The sequence below is a fragment of the Macaca thibetana genome, chromosome 3, assembly GCF_024542745.1.
Source record: "Macaca thibetana thibetana isolate TM-01 chromosome 3, ASM2454274v1, whole genome shotgun sequence".
In the NCBI taxonomy this organism is placed as follows: Eukaryota; Metazoa; Chordata; class Mammalia; order Primates; family Cercopithecidae; genus Macaca; species Macaca thibetana.
The window spans coordinates 162,249,852-162,268,154 of NC_065580.1; the positions used below are offsets into that span (position 1 = coordinate 162,249,852).

The 18,303-nt window shown below is 46.3% G+C and overlaps 2 protein-coding genes across 7 annotated transcripts in view; one reads left to right on the forward strand and one right to left on the reverse strand.

Moving 5' to 3' along the window:
• ATP5PO (ATP synthase peripheral stalk subunit OSCP) overlaps window positions 1–18,303 on the forward strand; it is a 1,173,690-nt gene that overhangs the window by 367,009 nt on the left and 788,378 nt on the right. The window contains exon 1 of one of the 6 annotated variants that reach the window (XM_050784688.1): window positions 9,123–9,126. The exons of the other annotated variants lie outside the window; for them this stretch is intronic. The gene's annotated coding sequence lies outside the window, so the exon portion shown is untranslated. Of the gene's footprint in view, window positions 1–9,122; window positions 9,127–18,303 lie in introns of those variants that run through there. 6 annotated transcript variants of the gene reach the window in all.
• CLIC6 (chloride intracellular channel 6) overlaps window positions 10,839–18,303 on the reverse strand; it is a 47,524-nt gene continuing 40,059 nt past the window's right edge. The window contains exon 6 of the mRNA XM_050784641.1: window positions 10,839–12,995. Coding sequence (XP_050640598.1) covers window positions 12,834–12,995 — 162 coding nt within the window. The 3' untranslated portion in view covers window positions 10,839–12,833. The remainder of the gene's footprint in view (window positions 12,996–18,303) is intronic.

Sequence of the window (18,303 nt, forward strand, 5' to 3'; positions counted from 1 at the left end):
TGTGGCTTGAAAAACTATGCTTAGTTTGGATGCATAATCCAAGAGTATCCATGGCCAAAAGATGGACAATAAAAGATGCATCAAGACATGAAACCATCAAACAGGCATTGATGAATAACACAGACTGAAACTCAGGGAATAAGGGCGAGTTGGTGTCTGTTTTGTTTCTCTAAACTCCATGTAACTCCTCCCAGATTATTTGTTTCTTTCTAAAGATAATCTTTCCTACCACAGCAGGAACCGTGACCTTTATTATTCCTATTATTATTCTGAATGTGACCCACTGGCTGGGGACTGAATGCAGGGAAGACCAAGGGGGAGAAATCTGTCTACCTTGTACCCGAGACACTTGGCCACCTGCACAACATGAAGAAAAACTATAACAAAGCATGTCATTGACCAACTGCAAAACAGCCCTTCCTTCTTCTCCACCCTCTCTCCCCACCCTCCGGCAAAAGCTGAGTAAACAGGTACATTTGGTGCCAGGACTAGAAGGTCACAAACTCCTGCTTTGTCAGAGGGACCTGGGACTCAAGTGAAGAGGACTTCGCAGAAATGTCATACTTCCCGCTCCACAGGTGTTTGAGCCTAAGGATTAGAAGTAAAAGTGTCTCAAGGAGATGTGCCAAGAAGATATGCAGCAGACACCTGATGCTAGAGTATGGCCTGGGACCCCCTGAAAAGTGAGGTTTTACTATCCCAGCTGATCTCAGCCCTGGCTTGTGTACTGATGAGGGCGACTTCCCCGGGGAGGGTTATCACAGATCCCCAGACTCTTCTCTAGCAGGATAACTTGAAGATGACCCCAAGATTCCTACGCCTCGGTGTTCATGCCCTGTATAACTCTCCCACGCTCGAGGGTGGGTAGGACCTGTGAATGCGACGGAAGACCACTCCTGTGATGAGCCTGCATTCCAGGGCAAAGGAGAAGGGATTTTGCATATGTCATTGAAGTTCCTGATCAGTTGACTTTGTTTTGGTACATTATCCCCTATCAGCCTGACTTCATCGGTTGACTTCAAGTTAATCAGAATGGAGCCTACCCATCCTGGGAGGGGATGACCTAATCATGCGAGCCTTTTGAAAGAAGGTCTAGAGGTCAGAAATGGAGAAAGTTGGAAAGATTTGAGGCAGCAGAGACATTCTCCCATTGGCCTTGAAGAAGCAAACTGCCATGTTATGGAGAAGGCTGCGTGGCAAGGGAGTGGTCTGTCAGAGCTGAGGCCCTCAGTCCCACAGATGCAAAGAGCAGAATTCCATCAGCAGCCAGTGAGCTTGGAAGCCGACTTTGAGTCTCACATCAGAATCACAACCCTGGGCTGACCTCGAGTTTAGCCAGTGACACCCTGAGCGAAAGTCCCAGCTATTCCTTGCCTAGATTCCTGACTCATGGAAGCTGTGGGATGACAAATACATGTTGTGTTAAGCCACTAAGTTTGTGGTTATGTGACACAGAAAACTAATACAACATCCTAGGAACTGCAGAGAGGAAACGTATCCACATTTTCTCCATATCCACGTTTTCTGTACCCACTTTTCCCCTCAAGGTGAATCCTCAAGGTCAGAGCTTGTTTTACATACAGGCCTGGTAAATTGCTGCATGGATGAGAGGTGGGTAGTGGGGGTCCTGGGAAAGGTTCATAAGATCTCTGGCTGTTGGATTCATCAAAGGTCTTGTTGATCATGTAGAATGTGTTCTAGGAAAAGAAGCTCATTAGATCTTGTGGGTGATTAATCCTTCTGTGATGTTAGACAATCAAATGATTAGACATTGCTAATTTAGTCACAGACTACATCAATGTCCTAAATTTTGGAGTAGCTGTACCAGAAAGCAACATGTCCACCAAAAATCCCTAAAGCAAGTGGCTAACAATGTCTGAACTCAGAATCAGATCTGGGGCATGAGCTGCAAGGAGCATGATGCATTCCTATGCCTGGGGGACTATTCTCACATGTTATTACTGATGCTAAACCTGTCTCTCTGGCCCAGCGTTTAGAACTTAATAGTTGGAAACTGCATAGCAGATTATGTCATCTAGTTCCTGCATTTGACAAATGAGGAACCAAGGTCCAGAGACATTAGCTATTTTTCCCAGAGCCACACAGCCAGAAGTGACAGAGCCAAGATCAAAACTCAAGTCTTTCAGCGACTTCCCATCTCCTCACCTTTCCTGTAGCACAAAATGAGCCAATGGTTACCTGTGGGGTAAACCGCCAATGCTCTCCGACAGGGCATCCATTTCAGGTCTTGCCTCAGTCTGAATCCAGCTGTCCTTGCTGTGCCTGGAAACAGGACACAGCTCTCCTGACAGCCCAGCTTTCCTCTCATGTTAAATGTGCTATCAGCTCTAGCATCTTTCATTGCTAAGCAATGACGAGGTGATTCAGCTGTCTTGAGACCTAAACCTTACCAGGTGGCTTGGTTTCCTGTGGCTGCAGTAACAAAATACCACAGACTGGGTGGATGAAAACAACAGAAGTGTATTATTCTCTCACCGTTCTGGAGGCCATGAGTCTCAAATCCAGGTGTCAGCAGGGCCGTGCTCCCTTCGAAGGCTGGAAGGAAGAATCTTTCCTTGCCTCTCCCAGCTTCTGCCAGTTGCTGACCATCCTTGGCCTTCCTTGGCTGTGGCAGCTTCACTCCAGCCTCGTCCTCTATTCTCACATGGCATTCTCCTCTGTGTGTCTTCTCTTCTTTGGAGGACATGAGTTACACTGGGCTTAGTGCCCACCTTAATCCAGCATGACCTCATCTGAACTTAACCAATTACCTCGGCAGAGACCCTTTTTCCAAATAAGGTCACATTCAGAGGCTTTGGGTAGACACAAATTTTGAGGGGACTCTGTATAATCCAGTACACTGGGTTTTATATGTGTGCCCAGAGCTAATCTCAACCAACTTCCCCAAGAGTAGAAGTACTCGGTAGGTGCAGCCTTCTCCATCACTTCTGTTCGTCGCCCAGCCCCACCAGATGCTGTTTTAACCCAGCCCCCAGACATTAGACAGAGCTAGAAATCACTTTACAGAGCATCCAGCCAATGGCTGTTAATCCTGCTCCCCCTGAGAATCACTTAGGGAGAGTTTAACAAAACCAGTGTCCAAGCCGAGAGGTTCCCATTCAGCTGGTCTAAAGTGTGGCGTGGGTATTGGTAGTTTTTACAGCCACACCAAGGATTCTCATATGGAACCAGGAATGAAAACCCACCAATTGCTGGGTGCAGTGGCTCAGGCCTGTAATCCCAGCACTTTGGGGGGCCGAGGCAGGCGGATCACCTGAGGTCAGGAGTTCAAGACCAGCCTGGGCAACATGGTGAAACCTCATCTCTATTAAAAATACAAAAAAATTAGCAGGGTGTGGTGGCAGATGCCTGTAATCCCAGCTACTCAGGAGGCTGAGGCAGGAGAATTGCTTGAACCTGGGAGGTGGAGGTTGCAGTGAGCCAAGATGGTGCCATTGTACTCTGGCCTGGGCAAAAGAGCCAGACTCTGTCTCAAAAAAAAAAAAAAAAAAAAAAAAAAAAAATCACCAATCTAGTCCAAGTTTTTAGTTTTCAGATGAAAGATGCAAGGCAGGTGAGCCTTCAGTCATCACTCCTCCCTCCATCTACTGCCATCAGTTATCCTTTAAGCCTCCAGTTCTCCAACTGAAATGTTCTGCCCCCTCTAGATGGGGCAAGGGCCCCAAAGTTGGCAGAACAAAGTCCTTGTGGTGTCCAACACCCTTTACTCATGAGGAAGAAGCAAGCAAGATCCTTGCATGACCACCAGGCAAGATGGCAGCCACCTTGCTGCCGTCACAACCTCCTCATCAGTGAGTGATACACACTCGTGACCTCTGGAATGACACAGTGCTTGTGTAGGCTTTGCACACTGTCAAGCGCTCTGCAAATGTACATCATCACTTGTATCACTTCATTTGTGGTAGCAGTCTCTCAGCCTCAGCAACTTTGCAAAAGTTCTTAAGTGTATACTTTGCCCGCTTATCCATTTGGTTTCCATGACACGTGTCCTTGGGTCTCTTTCTGGGCACTATTCTATCTTCTTATTGTAATTGCACATTTTTTAAAAGCAGGAGCATTTTTGTGGCCTTCTTTTTAATCTTTATGCGTTCCAGTACGGTACTCTAGACAACAAATTCTTTCCCTTGCCCAAGCCGGTGAAAATATGCCAAAGTATGCAGCAGAGAGGTCTGCCCAGCACCTGAACTATCGTCAAATGACCTGAAGTTTTTCTTTTGAACAATACTGTCTTTTGGAACCAGTAAGTCATTTATGAGCTGAAAAACAACAACAACAAAAACAAAAACAAGCCATCGAAAGATACCAATGGAGGCAAAGCAAGTCCTACAGCTCAGCACTGTCCAAGAACTCTGGGCACCTTCCTATCTCATTTTCTGTTTCTTGGCTCCACATGTGTGAGATCCCAGGATCATAAGAAGGAATCATGTCACCAGAAACAGGCCTCTGCAGCTCAGTCAGTGACATATATAAAAATGAAGAGGCAAAGAACCTTAGGAAAATAACTTGTGTTTTTTCTTTTATCTTAGTTCAGTCCACACTTTGGGGAAAATGTAGCCAAATGATAAATACATACTACTATACACATGTTAAGTGCTTTAACACATGAAATGACAAGAAAGGGCTGGCTGGAGTCTGGGCAGAGTGTCTAGGCAGGTCTGGGGGCCACTGGCCTCCCCCTATTCACAAATCTTATCACAAAGCGACTCGCAGCTTCCCAGAAGGTCTACGGGGCTTACACACCTGTGGCCTGTGCCACAATCTCCTCTGCCATTGCCACGGAGTCTCTCTCCTCCCATTCCCTCCCTTCCTGCTTCCCTATCTCTTCCTCACCCCTTCCCACCCCTTTAAGTTCTGTTCCTGGAAACTCCAAGGTCAATCTCTTTTTTAGATATGGTGGTTTGTTTTTCTGAGCAGGCAAATGTGGATAAAGTCACTCCTGGGCCACCTTTCTGTGAGGCTGTACGGAAGCTGCCTACTGGTTGAGGAGAGGCTGCTGGGTTCTTTACTAAGGATTTGCTTAAGTCAGCCCTCCAGGATCCAAAACAGAGCCAGAAAAGAGGTAGACTTTGGTGACAGAGGCGCTGAGCACTGCATTGTGATAAAAGTCACTAACATATCACAGTACAATCATCACTTTTTTCTTCTTCCCAGCCAGCAAAATAGCTGAGGCACAGACTAGATGGTAGTCCAAGGACCAAGACCTGGCCAGCGAGAGGTACTGGGTGTCCAGACCCCATCCTGTTTTCAATACAGTTATACAATGAAATCAAATCAATGGGTTTATTGATTGCTTGGCAATTAATGGGGGAACAATTAAGTTGGCCATAGGATAGGGGCTCATCCCCATGGACACTTGAGTGTCCAGCAGTGATCTCTGTGCTCCCACCAGCAGCAGAACCCCACTTTCTTACCCTCTGATCCCACCATGTGCAGCGCCCCCATCCCTCAGGGTCAGGTGAGGAGTCATGGAGGAGGTTTGGGGGACACAGCCATGGGGTACAGCAGAGAGACTGCCTCCTCCACTGACCACATGCACAGGCTGCCCTGGCCTTCTGGGGCAGGAGCCATGAGGACAGGTGGGCCCCGGGAGGTGCGCTGGCCCCAGGAGCCAGGGCTAGTGAGGAGAGGAAGCAGGAGCCTCGGACCTCAGGATCCAGAACCTTACCCCTTCCATCAGCTCCTCACCCATCTCTGAGCCGTTGGCTCGTTTGGCTCCAAGAGGGAACACTGGGCTCCTGGGCTTGGAGGGGGAAGGTTTCAGAGGAGTCCCAGCGTTCTCTCCAATTTCTGAAGTACCTGAGGCAGTGCCCAGCTACTCCCCCAACACTGTCTGTTTTCACAAAAAGAAAAGGAGTGAGAAGGTACCAAGAGCAAGTTGTGTTCAAGTTAGGCGTGACAAGGGCCTTCTAGTCCTTGAAGGTATTTCCATGGCAAAACAGAAAGCCACAGGACACAGAGGAGCTCCCCCTCCTGCAGACACTCTTTAGCACATGGGAAAACACAGCCTGACCTTTTGGGTGTGGCCATCCTGGAAGCCCGGGCTGAGACCAGCAGGGTTATTTCACGCTTGGCTTCTCTGGCCCCGAAAGGCCGCCCTTTGATGCGTGGGCCACCCTGGGCTGACACCCAGAGGGCTGGGCTAGGTTTGGATGAAGGCTCAAGGCTGTGTGGGCATCAGTCCATGGGAGTCAATCCGACTAGTATCTGTGACGGTAAGGCCCGCCTGGCTTCAGGGAATGGGAGGAAGCGCCACCTAGTGGTGAGGAGGAGGGCCTGGCCTGGGTGGGCGGAGGGCTTTGCCATTGGGGAGACCACCCACATTGCTTGATCTGCTTTTCCACCCCTCAGGGCTTCAAGTAAATATCACAAAACTGAAAACAGTGTCTCCAAGCCAGACTAGAGGTGTCCTGGATAGAGCCGTCCGCCCACTGTGGAGGCTGTTCAGGTTACAATGTGCCTGACAGACAGCTGGACCAGCCCTGGACAGCCCCCAGTGACCAGCCGAGGGGGACAACTGAGTAGTGACCAATATCACAGGGTGCTGCCTTGTTGTAGGGAACCAGGAATTCAGAGCATAACTGCCTTCTGCCTCTGTGAGGAAGGTTCAAGGTCTTATACACTGGTGAACTCAAACCCTGTCCACTTTGACAAATTACTTTTTTCAGGGCTGTTACCCTATAGGAAGAGCGAATTCCAGAAAAATTAATTTGTATACAGCCAGCTGCTTTGCAGCTTTTATAGAGAACTTCTAAGACACCATCTTCTACACTATTGTGAAATGTCGTTCCAATTTTCCAGATAAGATGAGTGAGTCTGAGAGGTTTAATGTTCATTCAGATATGCCAGAGGTGGGCCGGGTGTGGTGGCTCATGCCTGTAATCCCAGTACTTTGGGAGGCTGAGGCGGGGGGGATCACCTCAGGTTAGGAGTTTGAGACCAACCTGGCCAACAATGAGAAACCCCGTCTCTACTAAAAATGCAAAATTAGCTGGCGTGGTGGTGCGTGCCTGTAATCCCAGCTACTTGGGAGGCTGAGGCAGGAGAATTGCTTGAACTTGGGAGGCAGAGGTTGCAGTGAGCCGAGATCGCGTCATTGCACTCCAGCCTGGGCGACAGAGCAAGAGTCCGTCTACACAGCTCGCTGCAGACTCCGTCTGCCAGGCTCCAACAATCCTCCTGCCTCAGCCTCCTGAGTAGCCAGGACTACAGGCAGGCACCACCCCACCCAGCTAATGTTTTTTTAGTTTTAATAGAGACAAGGCCTTGCTATGTTGCCCAGGCTGATCTCAAACTCTTGAGTTCAAGCAATCCTCCCACCTCAGCCTCTCAAAGTGCTGGGATTATAGGCAGGCGCCATCCTTCCCGGCTAATTTGTTTTACTTTCAGTAAAGACAAGGTCTTGCTATGTGGCCCAAGCTGGCCTCAAGCTCTTGAGTTCAAGCAATCCTCCTACCTCAGCCTCCCAAAGTGTTGGTATTGTGGGCATGAGCCACTGCACCCAGCAGAACTTGTTACATCTTAATGCCAGGAAGGAAAAAGTAAGCAGGCAAACAAAAACCTTAATGCTATTTGAATACATCCCCTTTAACAAAACCAAGAAACATTCTAAGCAAGGACGGTTCTCTCTCCGGGCCCTGGAATTCTCCTGGAACCTGGGAAGATCCAAAAGATTTAAAAAGCCTCAGGATGCTCTAGCAGGTGCTGGTTACATATGTAGGTCAGAGCTTCAGAAACAGACCTAACTCAGACTCGCAAGTGTCAGCCACCTGGAAAGAGGGATTTGCAGGGAGACAGAGCCCAGCAGATGGGCTGAACCACAGGGAATCCTAGGCCAGCCACTGATGGCCACTGTCCTTGTCCACTCACCTAGGAGTATATCACAGAATCCAGTACAGAAGGGGATCAAGGAAGAGATGGGAGAGGGAGGTGTCATCAAGAAAAATAGCTTCTCTTCCAGAATGTTGTTAGGATAAGCTGACACAGCCAGAGGCCATGGGAGCCAGAACAATAGGGTAGGACTGAACAATAGGGTAGGCAGTCCCACAGAAAGGTAAAATGAATGCAGGTTGGATAAGATCCCATTGGTGGCCCGATCCCAGGCCTTATAACCTAAATAAATGGCTTCCTCTTCCCAAATATGCAGCTCCATGCCGCTAAACACAATTTCCTCTCGACCATGACTTGACCCGCCACTTCGCCAGGCAGCTTTCGACTCTCCCTACCTAAATGGCCTCCTTCAAGGCAAGGCTCGTAGAGGACTCCACCAGAACCCTCTGCAATGGGAACAACGACCTTGTCAATCCACCAGCTGCAATGGCAGGTGCCACCCCTGCTGGGTCCCTGAGATCACAGAAGCAGAAAGGGCTTCCTGATGTCCCAGACCTGCAAAGGCCCTGGAGAATAGTGTAGTCAGTCCTTCTGTGACCAGGGGCCACACATCCCTTACAAGGTGGCCATGCCCTAAAATGCATGTAACTTATTAAACCAAAATACCAAGGTCTGAAGGGAAACTGGCCACAGAATAATGTAGACTTACACCCATATGTGGAAAGAGAAGTCATTTTGTCACATGAATAGCATCCCCCAGTGCATCAATTTCATGTATGTAGGGTTTTGTGAATTATGTGTGCTTAGAATGAAGGACATCTTGGTTCTCTTAACTGTAAAATAAAAGAAGGGTTGAGATTTTTTCTTGTAAAAAAAAACTTAAAAAAGCTTGCTGGACATGGTGGTTCATGCCTGTAATCCCAGCACTTTGGGAGGCCATGGTGCCTGGATTGCTTGAGCTCAAGAGTTTGAGATCAGCCTGGGCAACATGGTGAGACCCTGTCTCTACTAAAAACGAAAAAAAAAAAAAATAGCTAGGCGTGGTGGTGTGTGTCTGTGGTCCCAGTTACTTGGGAGTCTGAGGTGGGAGGATGGCTTGAGCCTGTGATGGGAGGTGCTGGGGATGGGATGCAGAGACGCAGTGAGCCAAAATCATGTCACTGCACTCTAGACTGGGTGACAGAGTGAGACTCTGTCTCAAAAAAATAAAAAAAAAAATTTTTAAAGCCGTTCATCTAAAATTCTTCCAAAGCCTAATTATGAACCACTGGAAGGGGGAACTTGAGGGCTGGGTGGGTTGTGCTAAGAGTGAGTTATTGTTTACCACTGGGGAAGGGTGAGAGGGGACGGAGCTCATCCTGCATGCGGGGTGGGGGTGGAGGGTGTGCATGAATGTCTGTCTGTGGGAGTGTGCTTGTGAGTATGTGAGAGTGTGTGACAATGGTGTCACAAATTGGTGTACACACGTATGTGTGTCTACTGTGTGTGTGTGTCTGTCTGTCCGCCCATCTTGGGGGTGAAGGACTTGAACATATATTCAATTCCTAGAGGTAGACTTATAGAATGGAAATGATTGAGGCCTCTGGTCTCTGAAAGTCCTCTTCTGGGCAGATTCTGTCATTGCATTTCCGTATGCTGCAGTATCCACAAAGTAGAACCTTGTGATGCTCTCATGTTCCCTTCCAGCCTGCTTTAGGACATTCTGTGTTTATAAGGAAAGTTTGGAGGCCAGGCATGGTGGCTCACACCTGTAATCCCAGCACTTTGGGAGGCAAGGCAAGTGGATCGCCTGAGCTCAGGAGTTTGAGAACAGCCATGGCAATATGGAGAAACCCCGTCTCTACTAAAAACAAAAAAATTAGCCAGGTGTGGTGGTGCACCCCTGTAATCCCAGCTACTTGGGAGGCTGAGGCAGGAAAATCGCTTGAACCTGGGAGGTGGAGGTTGCAGTGAGCCAAGATCAAGCCACTGCACTCCAGCCTGGGTGACAAAGCAAGACTCTGTCTCAACTAAAAAAAAAAAAAAAAAAGGTAAAGTTTGGGTTTTTATAAACTAATTTTCAGGCCTCTTGGGCAACTGGAATTGAGAATGGAATCCTCTCCATCCAGAAAAACTTCCACACAGCCTGAAAAGAACAATTTATACACTATTTGTCCATGTTTACATTTTGTATGGTATGTCTTGAAGAACAAATGTATTTTGTTTTTTAAAACACACTGTAATGAAGATTTTGGTCCAGGAGAACAGCCCTGGAATATTTCTCACCTTCTTATACACATGTAGGTTTTTAGGGGAATCAAGAGGTGTGGGCTGGGGGCGGAGCTGAAGGCAGAATTGGGGCGGGGCTGGGGAAGACCCCCCAAAACCAATCCCTTTCCTACAACTCCATGTAAAAGTGGAACACCCTGCAGGCTGTCTATGCCAGTCACCTGGACAAGGACTGTTCACGGGTGTCTTTGCAGGCCTCTTTAAGGCTCCTTTAAAATGCCTTTGTGATTCACAACTGAAATATGGATTATCTCTAATTCAAATGCCCATAATCTCAGGTTCAAACTTGCTCTCACTATTTTATTTTATTTTATTTTATTTTAAGACAGGGTCTCACTCTGTTGCCCAAGCTAGAGTACAGTGACATGATCTCAGCTCACTGCAACCTCCACCTCCCAGGCTAGAGTGATCCTCCCACCTCAGCCTCCCTAGTAGCTAGGACTACAGGTGTCCACCACCATGCCCGACTAATTTTTGTGTTTTTAGTAGAGATGGGATTTCACCATGTTGGCCAGGCTGGTCTTGAACTCCTGACCTCAGGTGATCTGCCTGTCTCGGCCTCCCAAAGTGCTGGGATTACAGACATGAGCCACTTGCCGGGCCTGTCCTCACCGTTTTAAAAGAAGCCCATACCATTCATTTTATTTCTTGAAACCTAAATGGGGAATGGGGAATGCAAAAAAAAAAAAAAATAAATAAAATAAAATAAAGAAAGAAATTGGTTCCATTTAAACATTTTTATAATTTGTTTCCTTTTCAAGGCACAAAGAGTTTATGTCAATCATTTTAATGTCTAAGAATACAAAGTTAGCACTAGTAACATCTGGTAGTCTAATAATTCATCATGCTTAAATGTAACATTACAAAACTACATTTTAAAATCTGCCCCCTAACCAGATGTGAAACAACATAGACAAGGGTGACACATGCTAGACACAACCTCCAAAAAACGTATGGTTGACAAAGATGGCCGACTGCTGGGGTAAAACTGCAGCAGTCATAAGCGGGGAGAGAAAGAGACCACTCTATTAAAGACTTTGTTTCTTTTGCTAGACATTTTTCACTTAATCCCAGGATAGTTTCTGTTAATGCATCTTACTCTCTTTCAAATAAATTGCCCCTAGAGCAGGTGTGCACATTAAAAATGAGCTTTATAGCATCAAACACATACCACAACCAACTCTACCAGGAGGGTTTTCAGTAAGATGTGTGCGAATGTCCGAGGAACACATTCTGGCCGATAAGGCTCAGCTCCTGTGAGGTCCTGATGAGTATCTAAACAACCTCACATTTTCTCTTCCACGCCTGGGGTTAAGGCCGGCACTCGGCCCACACACAAAGCTGTGATGAGAGGTTGGTTAGGGACGGTGGAGGGAAAGCCACAAATCAGCCAGAAACTCTTTTGAGTCAGTAGTTTCTACTTCCTCCCTAACCGGACCGTTTACCAGAACTGCCCAGGACTTGTCACCATGAATTTAGTCTCCCTGGATTTTCCCTGCTTGATGTCTAGATGAGACAATGAGGGCAGAAAAACATCAGTGACCGTGCTAGCCCCACACGATACCACCAGCACTGAGGGACTGCAGCCTTGGGTCTCAGAGAGAGCCGCCAGGAGAAGGAACCAAGGTGTGCTTGGTTCACGTTTCAGGGCAGGAGGGTTCTCCAAGTTGCAGCAGATATTAAGAGTCCTGCTGAAGGCACAGTCTCCAGGAGAGGGGAGGGAGCAAGGACAGGAAGCTGGAACCAGAGGCACCGATAAGCACCCTCCTCCTTGCCTTTCCTCGAAGCAGAGGCAGTGGCATCCTGGAAGCAGAAATGAGGCAGAGTGGGGGTGACCCAGGGCTTCCGGTTCCTGCTGGTCCTTGCGTGTGCATCTGTGGGCTCCACAATTCCCCACTCCTTAAAATCTAACCTCAAGCATCTTCTCTGATACTGCAGTGCCCAATCTTTTTGTATGGTGTAAGTCCTCTGTGTATGATCATCCAGATATTACCAAGAGGTCCCCTCACCAGTACCAAGAGGTCCCCTCACCAGTGCTTTAAAATAAAATAATGCAATACCATATATGAATGAAATTGTGTGTGTGTGTGTGTGTGTGTGTGTGTGTGTGTGTGTGTCAGAGAGAGAGAGAGAGCAAGATACTGAAGATTTGGAAGATGTTCTCCAGTAAGTTTTCAGTAATTAAGTGGAGTAAAATTGTAGGTGATTTAAAAAATGTCCTTCCCTACACCCTCTAACATTGCTTTAAAATATCAAGACAGGTGTGTCTCAGTTTGTAATTACAAAGCAGTATTTTCATTTTGAAAAAAAAATGTAGCTAATGTTTTAGAGAAGAAAAACAGGCTCTCAATGATTTTAAAAACTCTCAGAGACAGACCAGTTTTTTTAAAAATTGAAGGAATTGAACCCAAACCTAATTTGTTTTTAAATTTAAAATGAAAAACACGTGCCCTAAATATCATAGATTCCAATGTCAGTGAATGTCACAGATATAAATTAACATAAACTGAACAATTGGTGTGTCTAGCAACAGATACTGGTATATTCAGATACATGAGTGAGTTGACAAATTACAAGGCCGTGTATCATTTGGGGTTGAGTGGATCCCACTACAGGTGTTATTTTGTGAAGGACTTATTTGGGGGAAATGCATAGAACACACTCTTTTCATATCCTCACTCACTCAACTGAAAAATAAGACAGAAAACAGCCCAGCTTCATTTCATTCTTTTTGCAACATCTGAATATGCGTGTTCAATCTCTTGATCAGCTGGACACGTATTTGTGAACTCATCTCTAGCATAAGCATTATTCAAGTATCTCCAGATGCCAGTCATTTCAGAAGGAAATTCAAAATCTCTGTACTTCTTGGCCACAATCTGAAAATGAAGAGAAAATCATCAGTAAAGGGGAAACTTACTAAGGTAGGCTCCCAAGTCAGACAGTCCATTCTTTTGAGGCATGTAATACATTCTTTCCCAGCTTCCCATGTCATCCTATAGTCATCCGGGCTACCCACCACGGCCTTTTGACTTGCATAGGGCCATCTTGGGTGTGGGGAGGGCTCTAAAGGTCCTGGACTCACTACAGTGGCTGCACATAGTCCCCACCAGTTTGTCACAGCTGGGCCTTGGGATCCGCTGGCATGAGTATGCTTTGGACTCTGGTGGATTTCTCCTTGTGTTGCCTGTTATTCTTTCCGTATGTTGTGCTACTGTGTTATTAGGTGCTTTGTGAATAAAGATGCATGTTGGATCTGCCATTTAAATGGTGCCCTCTCTTCTTCCTACTTGCTAAACCTTACTTCCTGCAGTCCCAAGCATCTGTGCATTTTATTCCTCCTGAATGCCATCATGCTGCCACTAAGAGCATCGTCGGATTGCAGGGCCCACCTGTGCGGAGGATAGATTCATGAACAAAGCAGTTGCAAATCCATACCCTCATGGGGACGGTGGGTGTAAGGAAAAAGCAGTCGAGAAACAGCATCATGAGAAACACAGCGGCGTGAGACGCTTCCTCTAGCAAGAGGGGTACAGCTGGGGAATTAGTCAGAAAGATGTGCAGGACACTGGGGACTGTGCCAGTTTGCTAGGGTTGCCGTAATAAAGCAACACATGCTGGGAGGCTTAGAACAACAGAAGTTTACTGACTCCTAGTTCTGGGGGCCAGAAGTCCAAGATGAGGGTATCAGCAGGGCCACGCATCCTCTGAAGGCATTAGGGAAGGCTCTCTCTCCACTTCTGGCAGTGCCTTGGCTGTGCAAGCATAACTCCATCTTCACACGGCCTTCTCCCTGTGTCTGTGTTTCCAAATTTCCCCGGTTTGCAGGGAGACTGGCCATCCTGGATTAGGTCCATCTCACTTCAGTATGACTTTATTTTAACTAATTACATCTGCGAAGACCCTGTTTTAAAATAAGGTCACATTCTGAGCTACTGGGGGTTGGGATATGAACACAGGAATTGGGAGGAGGGCACGATTCAGCTTGAAGTAGACACCCGGAGCCACAAAGGCCAGTTTGGCTTCGCTGCCTCCCATCCCACTGGTTCCCCGGATGTCTGCATGATGCAGGTGTGGGATTAACGAGATCTTTGGGACTTACTGCGCAGACTTCGGAGGACAGCAATCATTGATGCAATGTGACAGCAAAGAAGGACCATATAATTTTCAAAGAGCCTCCTAAATTGTTCGACACCTCTTCCTTGAATGCCAACTTCTTGATACTCATGTTAAGAAGTCCGCTTTTCTTTTGTTTGTATGTACCTGGTTTTTCTTTGCCCATATTTTTGTTTTAACTTTCCTGTGCACGTCGTTTAAGGCCATGCCTCTGAATGTGTCACTGAACTTGGTTTTCTGTCTTTCTTCTGTATGCATGTGTGTGTCCCCCTTTCTGGTCATTTAAAAGGTTTATGATCATGTTAACTCTCCAGTGGTTTCCTGTATGACTTTAAATATATAGGAATTCTGTATTTCTTGATTTATCAAGTTTGTTTTGTTTTCTGTTTTTTTGAGACAGTCTCGCTCTGTCACCCAGGCTGGAGTACAGTGGAGGATCTCAGCTCACTGCAACCTCTGCCTCCCAGATTCAAGCGATTCTCCTGCCTCAGCCTCCCGAGTAGCTGGGTTTGCAGGCATGCACCACCATACCCAGCTAATTTTTGTCTTTTTAGTAGAGACGAGGTTTCACTACTTTGTCCAGGCTGGTCTTGAACTCCTGGCTTCAAGTGATCCACCCGCCTCAGCCTCCCAAAGTGCTGGGATTACAGGTGTGAGCCACTGCACCCGGCCTTCATTTTAGATGCTGCCTGTTAACTCGTGCTGACGACAGATGAGGGAGTTTATGTATCTATGATTCTTTCCATTTCTTCTCCCTTATCCTCCTTCCAAGGGTGGTAACAACATAGTTTATTATATTCTGACTCTGTTCTGTCCCTATAATTCCCACTGCTGTTTGGTCTTAGAACTAGTTTCAGATTTAAAGGAGTTCTCTGTTTAGTGCCTGTTCTTTCACTTCACATACCTTCTCTGTTTCTAGATTCTTACTTTGATTATGATTTTATTATGTCATCATAGAGCAATTTTATGCTTTTTAAAAAAGAGACCAGAGGTCTAGGTAAAAACGATAATTGCCTAGATATAAAATTCTTACCTCACACATCCTTTTCCTTAATTCTCTGTAGATGTTAAACCACAATTTTCTGATTTGTAATGGGTTCATGAAGACATCTGGGGCCAGTCCGAATTTCTTCCCTATTTCAGTGGCTTTACTCGATTTCATTCTTTTTATTATTATTACTGTTATTGTTATTACAGTATTATTGTTGTTTAGGTGCCAAAAAGGGTTATTTTTTATTCTCAAAGCTCAGTAATATATCAAGTATGTCTCAGTGTGTTGCTCTTTCTGGGGCTATGTTTAACATGGCATGTCATTTAAACTAAAGATTCAGGTCATCCTTTAGAGCAAGTCATTTCCTCCTTGAACACTCCCTTTTTTTTTTTTTCCTTTTCCTTTTCTGTTCTCTTGTCCCTGGTGTATACCTGGGATCTCTCTAATCACCTTTTTTGTTCTTCCCCATTTGATTTTAGATGATTTTCTCAGGCTTGTCTTCCAAATCACTGACAGCAAGGCTACAAACACACACCACATACCACAACCAACTCTACAAGATGTGTGCGAATGTCAGAGGAAATCAATTTCAGCAATGTCTTTGTCTGCGTCTTACTACTTCTAACGGGACTTTTATTTCTGCAGTTCTTTTATTTGTCTCTACTTTTCTTCTTGAGCTCTGCCAGCCTGATTGCCATCTCCTTTGTGATAGTGTATTTTTCAACATCTTGTGTCTTGTCTTCGAGTTTTTTCTCAAAAAGCCCATATTCTCTTTCATTTCTTTGAGGCTGTAGAAAAGTTTCTGTATGAAATGTTCTTTGATGTGCTGGAGGAGCAGTTCTTGATCATATATGTATTTCCCATCTGCCTTTTTTCTGTTTTTGTTTCTTGTCTTTATCATTCCTCCCTCCAACCCCCTCCTTTTCCATCAACTCTGTCTACACCAAGGTCTCACTGGCATTCTCTCTGGTATTGGCCATCTTTGAATGAGGCAGATCTATTGGACCTATCATTTGTTTAAAAGCAGTGGGGAGGGCAAAGGGAGTGAGACAGGGCAGGTGGCCAGCCAGTTGGAATATTTGCTCCCAAGCACCTTCTCACCAACCACTGCTCTGCCCCAGAGAGACACATTAGAGTTGGGGTTAGGGTTAGGGTTAGGGTTAGGGTTAGGGCATCCTCCACTCTGAGGCTCACAGATTAGGCAGAAGGCCACTGTGGCTAAAAACGAAGCTTGGGCAATTCGTAATCTCTCTCTTGACTTAATTTGTTTTCTCTGCTCAGCAGTCACAATGCAAAATGACACTTCCCTCCTTTCCTCCCACTTTACTTCCCCTCTAGACTGTTCCTGTGGATTGGGGGCTGGGTCACAGCCTAGAAAGATGGTGCCTCTGTATGGTTCCTCCTTCAATTCTGCCTCCCTAGAGCTCTCGGCTCAACAATGTTCTCTACCGGGATGGTCCCTGCCTCCCTCCTGGCCCGCCTCATGCTCTAGTCCTCAAGCAAAGAAGTTTGAGTTGGGCATTTCAGGACTGTGTCCTTTACCTTTTGAGAAACCTGAACTTTGCTAATGATATGGAGAAACACGTAATGGTTCTGTGGCTCCTCCCACTGAAAGAAGCTTCCCACTCTTTAAGTCGGTGATCTGTCATCCCTTTGTAGTTTTACAAAAGATGACGCTAATACCCTATTTTTATATTGTTTCTGCTGGGTTTCTGGCAGGGGAATAAATTATAAATCCCTTCACACTCTCATCTTTTACCATAATTCCCTTAGATTGATTCTCATTTCCTTGCAGAAGTACTCCATCCTGGAAGATCATTAAGCTATTGGGTGTTGAGTGCTAAATGGCTTTGTAGATTTTGCTGCTGGGTCTTATAGTGGAGCCGTGAACTGCGATCTCACTGTAAAGCTTACCCTTTCTACTGAAATTTAAAATCATCTTTTCTCATGGGAGCTACACAAGGGGCCACAAATGCTCTGTGGCTGGGATATGTCTCCCCCTCTTCCTCAACGTTCATGTATTTCTGCAATGCTATGCTGGTCACAGTAGGGACTAAAAAGCATTGACCAGAAGGGACTTGGTCAAAACACAACTACATAAATATCCTGTTGAAGGCAGCTCCCAAATTTAGCAGGTTTTGAGGGGTGGAGATGCTTTCATTAAATTTTGGATGTCCTTGGACTGGCAAAGCTATTGAAAAAACATCTGCCCAAGGGATCGGCAACCTCCTGAAGGCCTACATTTCAAGTCAGTAACCTCAAGCACAAAAAGGAAGGGAGAAAAAGGGAGCAACAGGGCCAGGACTGAAAGAAGAGGATAGAAAGAAGAAGTGCAGGAAGACAAAGGCAAAAGAATGAAGCAGAGTCACCAGGGATGGCCGGGAGCCCACAGGAGCCTCAGCACCATAGACTGTATGAAGCTAACCTGTAACTTATTTATCTATTAATATATTTTTTGACAGAATCTTGCTCTGTTGCCCAGACTGGAGTGAGTGCTCACTGCAACCTCTGCCTCCTGGGTTCAAGTGATTCTCGTGCCTCAGCCGCCCGAATGCATGGGACTATAGGTGCACACCACCACACCTGGCTAATTTTTTAATGTTTTGTAGATATGAGGTTTCGTCATGTTGGCCAGACTGGTCTCAAACTCCTGGCCTCAAGTGATCTGCCCATCTTGGCCTCCTAAAGTGCTGGGATTACAGGCATGAGCCACTGCACCTGGCTGCTAACTTATAATTTCTAAATGCTAACTAAATGGGTTATTAGAACACGCAGTCCATGACTTATTTTTCCCAGTGTTTCTTCCATCTCCCCTACCCTTATACCAACCACCTGGCTCTGGCCCTGGCAGGATTTTAATCATTAAAATTCCCCAGAGCCAGGCATGGGCTTCCTCCTGAGGTATCTGGAGCTGCTAAGGGCCAAGAACATAGCAATCTCATCATAACAATCACATTCGACTTCTGTAAGTGATAGAGCGGCTGGGAGGGCTGCTTTGCTGAGAAACACCAACAGCTAGGAAGTCTGAGTGTGGGGATATCTGCTTGGAGCTCCAGGGGTCACTCTCGGAAGCAGTGGAT